Below are 15,021 nucleotides of genomic sequence, written 5' to 3'. Positions count from 1 at the left end.
CGGTCTTGCGTGATGAGGTCGTGATGGAGGGGGAGGGTTATCGGAGTGGTCACGGACAGTTCCAACAGGGACGTGAACCAGTGCTGACGTGGCCACGCCGGGGCGATAAGGATGACTGTCGCCTTGTCCCTGCGGGTTTTGAGGAGGACCCTGTGGATGAGCGGGAATGGGGGGAAGGCATACCTCAGGCTCCCGCCCCACGGGATTGCGAAGGCATCTGCCAATGAGCCCGGACTGCGGTTCTGGAATGAACAAAACTGGGGGCATTGGCTGTTGTCCTCGGTGGCGAAGAGATCCACCGGGGGAAACCCCCACCTCCGGAAGATTGAACGCAGGACGTCCTGCCTCAACGTCCACTCGTGCATGAGATAGGACCGGCTGAGGCGGTCCGCTGACCCGTTTTGGACCCCCGGGAGATAAGTCGCTAGTAGGTGGACTGAATGGGCTATGCAGAAGTCCCAGAGGCGGAGTGCCTCGTGACAGAGGGGAGAGGATCGGGACCCGCCCTGCTTGTTTATGTAGAACATGGCGGTAGTGTTGTCCGTCAGAACCGACATGCTGTGGCCTCTTATGGTAGCGTGAAAGGTCTGGCAGGCAAGGCAAACCGCCCTTAGCTCCTTCAGGTTGATATGAAGCAACTTTTCTTCCCTGGACCACAAGCCCTGAGTGCGCAGGTCCCCCAGGAGCGCCCCCCAACCCAGGTCCGACGCGTCTGTTACTAACGTCAGAACGGGCTGCGGGGCGGCGAAAGGGACCCCCGCGCAAACCTGCTGCCGATCGAGCCACCAACGGAGGGCGTTCGACACCCGAGCTGGGATCGTAACGACCAGGTCTAAGGGGTCTCTGTTGGGGCGATATGCTTGGGCCAGCCACAACTGCAGCGGCCTGAGTCTGAGGCGTGCGTGTCCGACGACGTGGGTGCAGGCCGCCATGTGCCCCAAGAGTTGTAAGCAACATCTGGCCGTGGTCGTGGGGAATTGCTGGATGGAGCTCACGGCCTTCTGAATGGCCAGGAACCTCAATACGGGAAGACTCGCCCGTGCCGCCACTGAGTCCAGGACTGCCCCTCTGAAGTCCAGCCTCTGCGTGGGGACCAGTGATGACTTGGGTACATTGACCAGTAGACCGAGTTCGTGGAACACCTGTAGCGTCAATGTCACATGGGAGCGAACCTCGGCCTCCGACCGGCCCGCTAGGAGCCAGTCGTCCAAGTATGGGTAGACGCGCATCCTTCTTTTTCGAAGAAAGGCTGCTACCACGGACATGCATTTCGTGAATACGCGCGGGGCTGTTGCCAGGCCGAAGGGCAAAACTGTAAATTGGAAATGGCACTGGTTGATAGTGAAGCGCAGGAACCGCCGGTGGGCCGGGCGGATGGCGATGTGAAAGTAGGCATCTTTCATATCGAGGGCAGCGTACCAATCCCCCAGATCCAGGGATGGAATGATGGTACCAAGGGAGACCATACGGAAACGTGGTTTGAGCAAGTACTTGTTTAGCTTGCGTAGGTCCAGGATAGGACGGAGGCCCCCTTTCGCTTTGGGAATGAGGAAGTATCTTGAATAGAACCCTTTCCCCTTGAGGTCCGGAGGAACCTCTTCCACCGCTCCTACTGCGAGGAGGGTCTGTACCTCCTGCAAGAGGAGTTGCTCGTGAGAGGGGTCCCTGAAGAGGGACGGGGGTGGGGGGTGGGAGGGAGGGGGCGAGGAGAACTGAAGGGTGTAGCCTGCCTCCACCGTGCGTAGGACCCAGCGGTCCGATGTTATACGTGACCAAGCACGGTAAAAATGGGACAGGCGGTCCCTGAAACACAGGGGGGGATCCGGAATAGAGGTTGGTACACTGTCCTCGATCGCAGCTTCAAAACCCTTGTTTGTTTCCCGGCTGCGGTTTGTTTTGGCCCTGATTTTGGCCTTGGTTAGGCGTGTTGTTGCATCTACGCCTGTTATCCCTGCCCCTCCTGCGGTACGGTTCCTGTCTAGGACGAGGGTGGTACTGCCTCTGCGGAGGTTGGGGCTTGAAGGGCTTCCTCTGCGTCACTGGGGTGTGCATCCCCAATGACTTGAGGGTAGCTCGAGAGTCCTTGAGACTATGTAGTCTGGCGTCCGTTTGGTCCGAAAACAAGCCTGAACCCTTGAACGGAAGGTCTTGGAGGGTGTTTTGCACCTCTGGGGGAAGGCCGGAAGCCTGCAGCCATGCCGAGCATCTCATTACCACTCCTGACGCGACTGTCCTAGTGGCTGCATCAGCGGAGTCAAGTGAGGCCTGTAAGGAGGTTTTGGCTACCGCCTTCCCTTCATCTACTATGGCAGCAAACTCGGGTTGCGAGCCCTGAGGCAAGGCTTCCTTGAACTTGGACACCGATGCCCAGGAGTTGAAATTGTGCCTGTTCAGGATCGCTTGTTGGTTCGCGATCCGCAGCTGGAGGCCTCCGGACGAGTAGACCTTTCTCCCAAATAAGTCCAAGCGTTTTGCCTCCTTGGCCTTGGGGGCCGGGGCCTGCTGGCCATGTCGCTCCCGTTCATTGACCGCAGAGACGACCAGCGAACATGGGGTTGGATGGGAGAATAGGAAATCAAACCCCTTGGATGGGGCGAAGTATTTCCTCTCTACGCCCTTTGCGGTAGGCGCCGTGGAGGCTGGTGTTTGCCATACAGTCTTATAATTAGATTGGACCGTTTTTATGAGCGGGAGCGCGATCCTGGAGGGGCCCTCCGGGCTTAGAATGTCGACCATAGGGTCTTCCTGCTCGACAGTTTCCTCTGCCTGCAACCCCAAATTGAGGGCTACTCGGCGGAGCAGGTCCTGGTGTGCCCGATGGTCAATCGGGGGAGGACCGGACACTGTTGTGCCCGCCACGGCTTCGTCTGGTGAGGAGGAGGAGGTCATGGCCTTTTGTGCGTCCTCTTCCTCCTGCAACTCCTCATCAGCAGGGTGCTCCTCCAGAGTGCGTTCCCTGACGTGGGCCTGGGACGGTGCCGAGCTCGGTGCCGAGTCAGCCCTTTCCCTTTCTGGCGGCCTGGAGACCGTGGCCTCTTTGCGGGAGGGTGGGCGCCACCGTGGGGAGCGGGACCGGTGTCCTGAGGGGCCCGATCTCGAGGTCCTGGACGGGGGGCCTTGTTGGTGGTAGGCCCAAGGGGTCCAGAATGGCCATTGCCCTGGGTGGCCCCACTGTGGTTGCCAAGAGGCTTCGTGCTCCCTACTGGCCTGTGCTCTGTGGGCATATTTGCTGGAATGGCCCGAGTCCACCTCCGAAACTATGGACGGTGATCTAGAGGGCCACGGCGGTGCCGTGGGACGGTGCCGGTCCGGGGTCGGAGAGCGGTGCCTTCGTGACCAGGACCGGGAGTAGCGCCGTGCTGACCTGGACCTGGACCTGGATCGGTACCGGTGGCCCTGGGACCGGGAACGGCTGCGGGAGGATGTTCTCAGGGATCGCGCAACCGAAACGTCCCGGTGCCTGCTCGAGCAGGGCTGCTGGGCCGGTGTCTCGCGCCTGTTGGGGCCCGACGGTTGTGCGGCCCGCTGCGCGGAGGGAAGCCGGGAGTCCACCGAGGCGGAGCTCGACCGGGATCGGCGCCGCGAACGGTGCCGAGATGGCGACCGTGATGGGTGCATCATCGCCGGCTTGCCTTTGGATGGCAGTCTCGGTGGAATTTCCTTAGCGCGGAGGGTGCCTTCAGCAGACAATTCAATGAGGTCCTTTGCTGCCTCAAATGTGTCCGGGGTGGAGGGCTGTTCCAACAGTTCCTCCAGCCCTTCCTCCTCACTCGACGCGCCTATCCCGGGGCTCGACGGGCCTTTCAGCGCCGGAGCCACTGGCACCGGGATCTGTGCTGGGACCGCAACGGCCTTAGTAGCACTTGCGGTCTTCGCGGGTGCTACCCTCTTGTGCGGGGAGCGTCCTCGGGCCTTGGGTTGGCCCTTCGACTTAGCCGGCGAAGAGGACCGGTGCTGGAGGTGTTCCCTCCGAGTCGGTGCCGCAGGCTTAGGTTGCCCCGCCGGCGTCGGATCACGAACCGATGCCGGGGCACTCCGCACCGAGGTTGACGGTGCCGTTGAAGTGGAGGGCTGTAACGCCGACTCCATGAGCAGCTGCTTAAGGCGAAAGTCTCTCTCTTTCTTAGTCCTGGGCTTGAAAGCCTTACAGATCTTGCAGCGCTCCTTTTGGTGTGCTTCCCCCAGGCAACGGAGACACGAGTCGTGTGGATCGCTCAATGGCATAGGCTTGCGGCACGTGGCACAAGCCTTGAAGCCTTGGGCGTGCGGCATGCCCCGCCGCCCAGGGCCGGTGCCGGGGTTGGCCAAACACCTAACACAAAGAAGTTTAAGTCTTTGTAAAGAACTGATAACTGCTAGCTTAACACTAACTACTAATGACCTGATAACTGTAACACTAATTACTATGCTAAGGAACACTCTCAGATGAGAGACAGAGTTGTTCCAACGTCGCCACGGACGGTAAGAAGGAACTGAGGGAGGGTCGGGCCGGCAGGGATATATATACGCTAGAGCGAGGCGCCGCTCTGGCGGGAGGGGAGACCCTGCAGGCCCGACGGGAGCCGCTGAGGGAAAAGTTTCCGACGTTCGTGCACGCGGCGCGCGCACACCTAATGTGTAATGGACGTGAACAATCACTCGAAGAAGAACCATGTTTCCTGATTCCCGCTGTCATGCTTGATCTTCTAGACTAACTGCCTCTTCTGGAGACTATGGCATGAGCAATCCTGCAAGGAGAATACTTTTTTGCTCAAGCCTAGATGGGGCATAAGAGTCGTCTCCTGGCCATGCACAGTTGGACTGAGGGGGACCTCCTTCTCTCCTTTCAGGAATCTTATGCGACTCCTGAGGACAATCTGAGGCTGGTAGGGGAGCTGATCACAGTGATAGGAGCCATAGTAATATTGATCCTTGAGGTAAGAGAAATCAATATAATTTAATGTTCTGTGCATGTGTGAACTGATTGAGCCCCAATTTGAACAGAGTGTTCTTCTTAGATTCCAGATATCTTCAGAGTTGGAGTCACCAAGTACTTTGGACAAACTATTCTGGGAGGACCTTTCCACATCATCATGTGAGGTTCCCCCTCTCCTTATTTCATACAGATTGCTTTCTGGTGTGGGTGGGGGTTGGGGGGATTATGGAGAGTTAGTTGTTGGGAGAGACTTGAGTGTTTGGAGGTGAGAGTGTGGACTGGGAATGTGATTCTGATCCTCCTGGCTCTGTCTTCTACACTATAGCATCACCTATGCCTGTATGATCTTGGTGACCATGGTGATGCGTCTCACCAGCACCACTGGAGAGGTGGTCCCCATGTCCTTTGCCCTGGTGCTGGGCTGGTGCAACGTCATGTACTTCGCACGAGGCTTTCAGATGCTGGGACCCTTCACCATCATGATACAGAAGGTAAGGACAACACAGCCCACTGCCTGACTGAAAGAGGGAGAGAGACTGTAATAAAGATATCAGCAAAGATGGATCCTGAGCAGCAGTTATCCAGCCATGCCATGCATCAGCATGTGCCCACGGTCATATCTTGGTCCTTCCATCAGAATAGAAACACTTTCCCAGGAGTTTCTGGTGTGGGATTCGAGTTCCTGGAGCCAGACAAGAACCCTTTTGACCTTTATCTAGCAGGCTGTTTTAAGTGAGGTTCTTCTTTTATGTACTGAGATAGGCCACATGCAGGACAGTGAAGGGTACAGTGGACATTAGAGACATAGAAGTCACTAAACTGGCTCAGAACATTAGTCGGTTCAGATCAGTCTTTCATCTCTGTCATACTGGTGGAACAGGCTGTAGGGTCCTCTAGTTCAATGGATGACACTGCTGGAAAAAATACTGAGGTAAGCAATTTAGTTATATATATTTAATTGGACTGATAGCCAAGCCTACAGTAGTATCACTGCAACTGGGTAATCTTATCCAGACAAATTTGTCTGGATAAGATTACCCAGCTGCAGTGATACTACTGTAGGCACGGCTATCAGTCTTTGTGCTTCAGCTGACCAAGAAGAAATCCCTATTTTCAGTGTCTTATGGTGGACCAAGTGTATTATGGAGGTGTTCTGACTTCCCTCTGAAACATCAAGTATGAGCCATTCTGCAGCCAGGCTACTAAACTATTAGTACTACTAAAACATTTAGCTAGCACTCCCATCCGTAGAGCTCAGAGTACTTTCACAAAGTGAGTGTGTATCATTAGTATATTACATATCTGGAGAAACTGAGGCAAGAGAGGTTAAATAAATTTCCCCAGCTCACACAGTAACTCCTTTGGATTAGAAATTAGGTCTGCTGACTTCCAGTGCCCTGCTTTGGCTACTCGACCATGCTGTCTCCTGACTAGAAGGACCAGTGGTCCGATCCAATATGACATGAGATACAAGACTGGATCTGCTATGGTGGGAGGTGAGAGACCAGGATACATGGACCAGTTAGACAACAAAGCCTCAGTTTCAGGGCTGTATTTGTGAGAGAGTGGGGTCTCATGGCAGTTGGTTTTGTTTCATCTGCAGATGATATTTGGAGATCTCATGCGCTTCTGCTGGCTCATGGCAGTGGTGATACTTGGCTTTGCATCAGGTAGGTATGATGCGATACACAGCTACAAGCCCAGTTAAAAGACAGCAGGGTCTCAATGGACACCCTGAGGGGCACCATGTCTTGCACATCCATCCACGGAATATTGGGTTTTAGGGAACAATTGTCTGGAAAGAGGGCACTCAGTCCTCCAGCTCCTTCATAGCTTATATTAGAATACAACTCAAAGCTCCCAGGCCTGCCCATGCTGCTGGGATTTGACTTGCCTGTTCATTTCCTCCCTTCCCTTTCTCCCTGCTCCTTGCTATTCACAATCCATACCTTCTCCTCCTTCTGCCTTTTTCTCCCCATATCTCAGGTTCCTTCCTACGAAATTGCCCCACCCCTCTGCCAGTCTCTCTTCTCATTCATGAACTGACACATTTGCCTATGAAGTTATTGATTCAGCCCCAAAGAGGACAGGCTATTTGGGAGATCTCAGCAACCTGGACACGGAGAAATGTTATGGGCTGGTGGGACTTGACCCAGTTCTGAAGAAATGTCAATATTCCGTAGAGAGGAGGAACCCACCTCTCTACTCCAGAGGGAATGGGGAGGGGGGGCGGTACTTAGTTATTCACTCTCCTTCCAGAATTCACAGTGTTGTGTGATCAATGCAAGGCGAGGTTGCCCTTTGCCACAAAATAATCTCAGCCTGATGCTGCTATGATTTTTTTATGCCATACTGGTGTCATGATGAGGGCTCTGGATACCACGTGAAGTGAGGACATAATGTTGTCCTGTTATGATTAAATAACATGAGTTTCAAATAGCACTCAGGACTCTTAAGTGTCCTATGAGCTCTGTGACACAGGAAAGCCTCCCTGGAAACTGGGGCTGTCTGACTACAGCTGGGATGCATGGCTGCCCTGGGCTAAAGTCTAACACTATACTGTTGTTTCAGGCAGATGGTAGGATGGTGCAGGGCAGAGCAGAGAAAGCACAGAGGCTTCCTCATTCATTTTCCCTCCTTTCCTCTCTCTGCCAGCTTTTTACGTCATCTTCCAGACTGAAAACCCCGATGAACTGGGCCACTTCTATAACTACCCCATAGCTCTCTTCAGCACCTTTGAGCTCTTCCTCACCATCATCGATGGGCCCGCCAACTATGAAGTGGACCTGCCCTTCATGTACAGCATCACCTACTCCGCCTTCGCCGTCATCGCCACCCTCCTCATGCTCAACTTGCTCATCGCCATGATGGGTGACACCCACTGGCGCGTGGCCCACGAGCGGGACGAGCTTTGGAGAGCACAGGTGAGGGTGCTGCTGAGCCACATGTGAACAGACCTTAATGCATAGACTCACTTTGAGCCTAGGACAGGGTAGGGTCAGGGGCTCCCATTAGGGTATGTGTGTAGCCCATGAGTGATGACCTTAGAGCCTGAATTCCTTTCTCACCAGAGGAGACTTGTGGATTCTTCCAGTGTGGGGAGGGTTGAGTTCTTGGCAGTAGAAGGCATGTGTGTTTTTGGAGGAGGAGATCCATGAATGAAAAAATATGGAAAAGGAATTTATTTCAGCCCAGGGCAGAGGAGGGCTGAAATGGGGCCCATTGTGTAGGCATGTATCTAGGTATTTCACTCATATGTGTCTATGAGAAGTATAGACTCCATCTATGCCCCCATGATTTCCTGCTGCTTGTTCTACCCACTTCCCCTATCTCTGCACTCCTTGTTGTCTTGCCAACACCTTTTTTGTTGTTTTGAAGGTTGTTGCCACTACTGTCATGCTGGAACGGAAACTCCCACAATGCCTCTGGCCTCGCTCTGGGATCTGTGGGCAGGAGTATGGCTTGGGGGACCGCTGGTACCTCAGGTGAGTTCTATGGGGATTGCACACATGTTGACTAAACATAGTGGATTCTTTTGTGCAAACCTGTCAGAGAGGAAGATGGTGTTAATCCACCCTGTTCTGACAGTGTAGCCTCCTGTGAATGGGAGCCATTTCAGGTGGCAATGGCCTGGGCTCTGCAACCTGAGGATGGGCAAGACCCATGGGAGAATTATAGGAATCGGAGATGGAAAAGGCTATGGGCTCACACCTAGTCCAGCTCCCACCTACCCAATGCAGTCTACCTTCCATTGTTGTGCAGTCCAGCTTATAAATGACTCAAGTAATAAAAACTCCCAGCATAGTCAGAGCCCAACAGACCCTCACTGTTAGGCAGTGCTTCCAGATATGCAGCCATAAATGTCCCCCCCCAGATCCCATCCCTTCCACGAGGAAAGGAGCTCACTGTCCTCTGTAATACTGAAAGCTAATTATGCATTTCTGCACCCATGCATGTACCAGTGTGTACTATGAGTGAGGGGGAGGGAGGGAGGGTGGACTCAGGGTTCCCTGACACCTTCTGAAGCTTAAAAACTACCAAACCAACTGTCTTCAATGTTAACTTAATGTTTAGATCTCTCTGGGAAGAGAGTTCAGCAGTTCAAATGAGAAACATCTTAAATGTGCAAGTTTCCACATGTACACAGTTAAGAAGTTGCCCACTGTGCATATCTAAACTGGCACCTGATTTTCTAGTGGGTGTGTCTGATACAATTTTCAAACAGTCTTTACTTTTTGTTAATTAAAAATATGTAGTTCTCTAACCAAGTAAACACTGGGCGGGTTTGATACAGTTTCTACTGGGCGTTGGATACAGTTTGGAAACCGTCATAATCTTTTGTTAATTAAAATTAATATTTCTCCAAACAAGTAAAGACACTAGTTCTCAGTGCAGACTTCATCCAGGCCAAGTTTCAAACCACTGCTATTTTTGCTGCAGTTCTCTCCAAAGAAAATCGTGTACTGGGCTTTTTTAAAGAGGGGAGGAAGGGAAGCAATTTTTTTTTTTCATCCTGGCTGAACTTGAAAACAGCTGAAGGGATTTTGTTCTAACTTTCCAAAACAAAACAACAACAAAATCCCATCACACAGAGCCTAAGCTTGGAAAATTACAGCAGCCCTGAAGGTGAATCGTTTTGGAAAGTTATGAGCATGTGAAAACAGCGGGTTATAATGGCAACTGTTTTGCAACTTCCATTATTGCAGAAGCTATTATGCACCCATTATAATTAAGGTTCTTTTGATAAGACAACATTAAGGTGAAGGTTCTGCTCAGAAAAGTAAAATGTAAAAATGGCTTTTTATCACTCAGCATATCTGACTCTGGTATCTATCAGATTTGCTGATTTATGGCTAAAATAAGTTTTCCTTGATTTTTACTCCTGGTTGTCTGCAGAGCCAACACAGTTCAGAGAGCGGGAATTGGAATCTATTCCTTCTTGTGCAGCGTTAACAGAATTGTTCATTAAGTGTCAATCTGTTACACCTGTGCAAACCTACTGATTACAATAGGGTTGCACAGATGACACCAGAGATACAGCGTGAAGCTAGGTGGGCTGCCCAGGTAGAACTGAGAGCTTAATGTGATCTGCAGAGCCTTTATTTCAGGTGATGATGTGTGTGAGATGGAAAGAGCCCATCTTGACTCTCGGGGCCAGACTTTTCAATGTATTTAGGTGCCTAAAGATGCAGGTAGTGGCCTAGTGGGATTTTCAAACGAGCCTAGGTGGCTAATACTGAAAATGATGCACTTGAAAATCCCATTAGGTCATTACCTGCATCTTTAAGCACCTAAATACCTTGAAAAATCTGGCCATTAAATTCTAGGCAGAGAGAGACCGTCAGAAACAAATGACCCTTTACTTGTAAACTGAGTGTGTTTGATCAGGAGTCTCTGAGGCCCATGATGCCATAGAGTCACTTTCAGAATAGACCTGCTCTATGAAGCTGAATAGCAAGGGGGTTCCAGTTGCTAACATTGGGCTCACTTCAAACTGCACTACACAAGTGCCAGCAAACTATAGTGGCTGCCAGTATAGGAGCAGTATCTGTAGTTAGATTAGTTAGGGAAAGGCTTACACCGGGCATCCATCTTCATTTCTTCAAGGAATAAGCTGATCATCAGTTGGGAAAGTCCAGAAGAAATCCCCCCTCATAATATTGTATAGCTCAATCAGGAGCTCTTTGGGATAGGATCCAGCATTAGCAACTGCTAGAAAAGAGATGTGCAATAACTGAGCCACTGGGCTTTTCCAGTACACTTAAGTCTAGCACCCTCCTCTCTGCACTTCATGCAGCAGAGCACAACGGGGAGTAATTTCTCCCTACTGTCCAAGACCCGCAGGGGCCTGGCCTGCAGCAGTGGGCACAGAGATTTCACATCAGCTCCATGCAGCAATTAAAGCAACACTGAAGCGGAACAGCTTCATGCTCGGAGCACTGTGACCCCCTGAGTGCTGGAGCGTAGTGTAAAATCTTGGGGGAGGTGCTGGGCTGGAACATGAAGGATTATGCTGCATGACTATCGGTGTTACTCTGCTGGGCTGTCCATCAATGATAGTCCGCCAGTTCCTAGAGTGCTCTACGATCAAGAGAAATTGGCCATGCCGGATATCTACTGTACACATCTGTGTGCACGACTCAGTGCTCCCTTCCCTCAAGGCCCCTGTTGGTATTCCCCTACCAGGGAAGGGCCAGTTCCTTCCAGACCCAAAACCTAGCTATAAGTTTAGCTCCATTTGTGTGCACAAGGATAACTTTGTGAAGCATTTAATCCCATTGAGATCCCATAACTGTCTATACAGTAGATAATGATGGCACCGACAGAGACTAAGGGTGTGTCTTCACATCACAGTTAGCCTGAGTTATAACTGTTGTTACTAGGGCTGTCAATTAATCGCAGTTAACTCATGCGACTAACAAAAAAATTAATCACGATTAATCGCAGTTTTAATCGCACTGTTTTTCTACATTTTCATATAAATTCTGTGTTGTAATTGAAATAAAAGTGTATATTATTTTTTATTATAAATATTTGCACTGTAAAAATGATAAAATAAATAATATTTTTCAATTAACCTCATACAAGTAATTTAGTGCAATCTTTGTCGTGAAAGTGCAATTTACAAATGTAGATTTTTTTTTGTTACATAACTGCACTCAAAAACAAAACAATGTAAAACTTCAGAGCCTACAAGGCCACTCGGTCCTATTTCTTGTTCAGCCAGTCGCTAAGACAAACGAGTTTGTTTACCTTTCCAGGAGATAATGCTGCCCTCTTATTTACAATGTCACCAGAAAGTGAGAACAGGCATTTGTATGGCACTTTTGTAGGTATTTACATGCCAGATGTGCTAAACATTTGTATGCCCCTTCATGCTTCGGCCACCATTCCAGAGGACATGCTTCCATGCTGATGTCACTCATTAAAAAAATTATGCGTTAATTAAATTTGTGACTGAACTCCTTGGGGGAGAATTGTATGTCCTATGCTCTATTTTACATACATTCTCCCATATATTTCATGTTATAGTAGTTTCAGATGATGACCCAGCACATGTTGTTCATTTTAAGAACAGTTTCACTGCAGATTTGACAAAACGCAAAGAAGGCACCGATGTGAGATTTCTAAAGATAGATACAGCACTTGACCCAAGGTTTAAGAATCTGAAGTGCCTTCCAAAATCTGAGAGGGATGAGGTGTGGAGAATGCTTTCAGAATTCTTAAAAGAGCAATACTCCAATGCGGAAACTACAGAATCCACACCACCAAAAAAGAAAATCAACCTTCTGCTGGTGGCATCTGACTCAAATAATGAAAATGAACATGAGTCGGTCTGCACTGCTTTGGATAGTTATCGAGCAGAACCCCTCATCAGCATGGATGCATGTCCCCTGGAATAATGGTTGAAGCATGAAGGGACATATGAATCTTTAGTGCATCTGGCACTTGAATATCTTGCGACACCGGCTAGAACAGTGCCATCAGAATGCCTGTTCTCACTTTCAGGTGACATTGTAAACAAGAAACGGGCACCATTATCTCCTGCAAATGTAAACAAACTGAGTGATTGGCTGAACAAGAAGTAGGACTGAGTGGACTTGCAGGCTCTAAAACTTTACATTGTTTTATTTTTCAATGCAGGTTTTTTTTGTACATAATTCTACGCTTGTCAATTCAACTTTAATGATAACGAGATTTCACTACACTACTTGTATTAGGTGAATTGAAAAATACAATTTCTTTTGTTTTATTTACAGAGCAAATACTTGTAGTCAAAAATAAATATAAAGTGAGCAGTGTACACTTTGTATTCTGTGTTGTAATTGAAATCAATATATTTGAAAATGTAGAAAACATCCAAAAATATTTAAATGGTATTCTATTCTTAACAGTGCAATTAATCACGATTAATTTTTTTAATCGCTTGACAGCCCTACTTGTGACCCTTAACTTCACTCCTGTCCACACACAAAAATCTCTAGCTCAAGTTAGGGGGTGCTTTAAGCTTGAGCTAACTGGTTTGTCAGGCGGGCTGGGTTGAAGGTTGAGTGATCTCAAGCTAGTGATGCAGTGAGGATGCAACAGCTTGAGTTACAACTCAGCAGCAGCTAGTCCAATCCCTTTGCTAATCCAAGTATCAGGAGGTAGCCATGTTAGTCTGTATCCACAAAAACAACAAGGAGTCCGGTGGCACCTTAAAAACTAACAGATTTATTTGGGCATAAGCTGAAGAAGTGTTTTTTTACCCACTAAAGTTTATGCCCAAATAAATCTGTTAGTCTTTAAGGTGCCACCGGACTCTTGTTGTTTCTGCTAATCCAGGCACTACAGGCTGCTAATCAAATCAATAACTCCAGCATAACTAAAAGCCGTAACAGTGAGGTTAACTCCATACCCATCCCTCAGTTATTGCTAGACTCCTTGGTACTTCTCTTCATCTCCCTCCATACCCCAGAGCCTTTTCTGCAGCTCAACAGGGCTCATGGCATGGGATTCAAGGAGCTGCAGTCGCTCCTTTCCTTCCTGAGATTCCTGAACACTAGAGATGTCTGTGTGAAGGGACAGACAGGCTCTCTGTGACCCTGCATCAGGCAGAGGGTTAATGGGCTAGGAAGAAGGGATGCTCCTAGCAAAATGTAGGCAGACACTAACTGATCCCTTGCCCTCCAGCCCTAATGCAGAGCTGCCATAGTGCACTAGCACTGCATTATGAAATGTAAAAACCAAAGCTGCCCCTAGGCTGCAGGCCATGCCATTTGCCCCCTTCCACCTGGGTTTGTAGGAGGGAGAACAATGTCTGCGCTCTGCACTGCTCGGATTGCCACCACCTTCCTTCCCCTCCAGGAACAGATACAAAAGCCTAGCACCCGTGGCTCCTTGTCTTAGAATGCTTGTGGGCAGGGCCTTGCCTTCGAGGTAAATAAACTATTGCTTGGGTGAGACAGTGTGCGCACACTGACTCAGTATCTAAGTCGGCAGAGGGACCAGAGGGGGAGCGCACTTGCTGCCTGCTCTGCTTTTCGGCAGCAGGACCCAGGAATTGCCAGACTGGTGCAGATCCCACTAATCTAGTATCCTGTCTCTGACAGGACCCAGTAACAGGAACCCCGGAGGCATAAGGAACCCCAGCATGGGTAATTATGAAATAGCTGGCCCTTAGGGGAAGGTCCTTCCTTGAGCCAGCCTGCTGGAATTTGGCTTGTTCTCCAAAGCAGCAGGGTTTTATAACCCTCATAGTATTTTATCCTTGCTAATGGAACTGTGGCTGTTTTCATTACACACAGAAATGCTGAATGCTTTCCCGAATCCTTCTAAGGTCTTTGCCTCAGTGAGATCTTGTGCAAATGAGTTCCACAGGTGACTTATGCATTTTGTACTAAAAGCAACAGATGGAGGGAGGTCAGGCAATAATTTGCTTTCCATTCTGCTCTTGCAGCGGCTGCTACTGCAGGGGAGGTGGAGCATGGAGAGTTACCTCTCTGTGCCAGGTCCCACTGCTAGATGAGAGATCATCATGCAACACGAGCGTACAAGCAGCTCCCCACCTGATTTTTTCCCCTGACTGCAGTGGCTTAGGTCTCTGACATACAGTAGTCTAGTTCTTTTGGCGAGAGGGAGACATTGCATTGGTAGGAGAGGCCTAATTGGTGGGGCTTCTTCTTTGGCTTGGGGCTGAAAAGTGTGAGATGTAGGTATTCCTAGCACACTGGTCTTGATTGTCTTTGTTCTCATCCTGCCTACAGAGTGGAAGACCGATGCGAAGGCAGGCAGCACAAGATGCACCGCTACATGGAAGCATTTAAGTTCCAGATCACAGAAGACTTTGACAAGTACTCACAGAACAAACAGGAGCTGGAGGACGACAAGGACACAGAGGCTCCGTACAGGAAGAAGACCCCTTGCAGCACTCCAGCTGTGTCACCAAGCCTGTCCCGGAGGAGCTCCAGCCATGGCTGGGACATCCTGAGGCACAGCACCCTAGGGCAGCTACAGGGCCATGTCAACCTTTCCATGGAGAAGGAAGAGGAGATCTACCATGTCTGAGTGACTGCTCGTCTGCCTCTGTGCAGTGAGAGATCTCTCTCTCCTGCCAGTGGTAAAGG

The 15,021-nt window shown here is 49.9% G+C and overlaps 1 protein-coding gene across 1 annotated transcript in view; it reads left to right on the top strand.

The window, feature by feature from the left end:
• The window catches only part of LOC135884649 (transient receptor potential cation channel subfamily V member 6-like), a 77,157-nt gene extending 62,195 nt beyond the window's left edge, over window positions 1–14,962 (top strand). Inside the window, exons 9-15 of the mRNA XM_065412130.1 lie at window positions 4,830–4,916; window positions 4,998–5,074; window positions 5,241–5,406; window positions 6,519–6,585; window positions 7,571–7,839; window positions 8,294–8,400; window positions 14,662–14,962. Coding sequence (XP_065268202.1) covers window positions 4,830–4,916; window positions 4,998–5,074; window positions 5,241–5,406; window positions 6,519–6,585; window positions 7,571–7,839; window positions 8,294–8,400; window positions 14,662–14,962 — 1,074 coding nt within the window. The remainder of the gene's footprint in view (window positions 1–4,829; window positions 4,917–4,997; window positions 5,075–5,240; window positions 5,407–6,518; window positions 6,586–7,570; window positions 7,840–8,293; window positions 8,401–14,661) is intronic.
• The last annotated feature ends 59 nt before the right edge of the window (window positions 14,963–15,021 follow it).

The sequence above is a fragment of the Emys orbicularis genome, chromosome 1 (genome assembly GCF_028017835.1).
Source record: "Emys orbicularis isolate rEmyOrb1 chromosome 1, rEmyOrb1.hap1, whole genome shotgun sequence".
Taxonomy (NCBI): domain Eukaryota; kingdom Metazoa; phylum Chordata; order Testudines; family Emydidae; genus Emys; species Emys orbicularis.
Note: the sequence above shows the minus strand (reverse complement) of the source record. Positions and strands in the feature narration are given on the sequence as shown.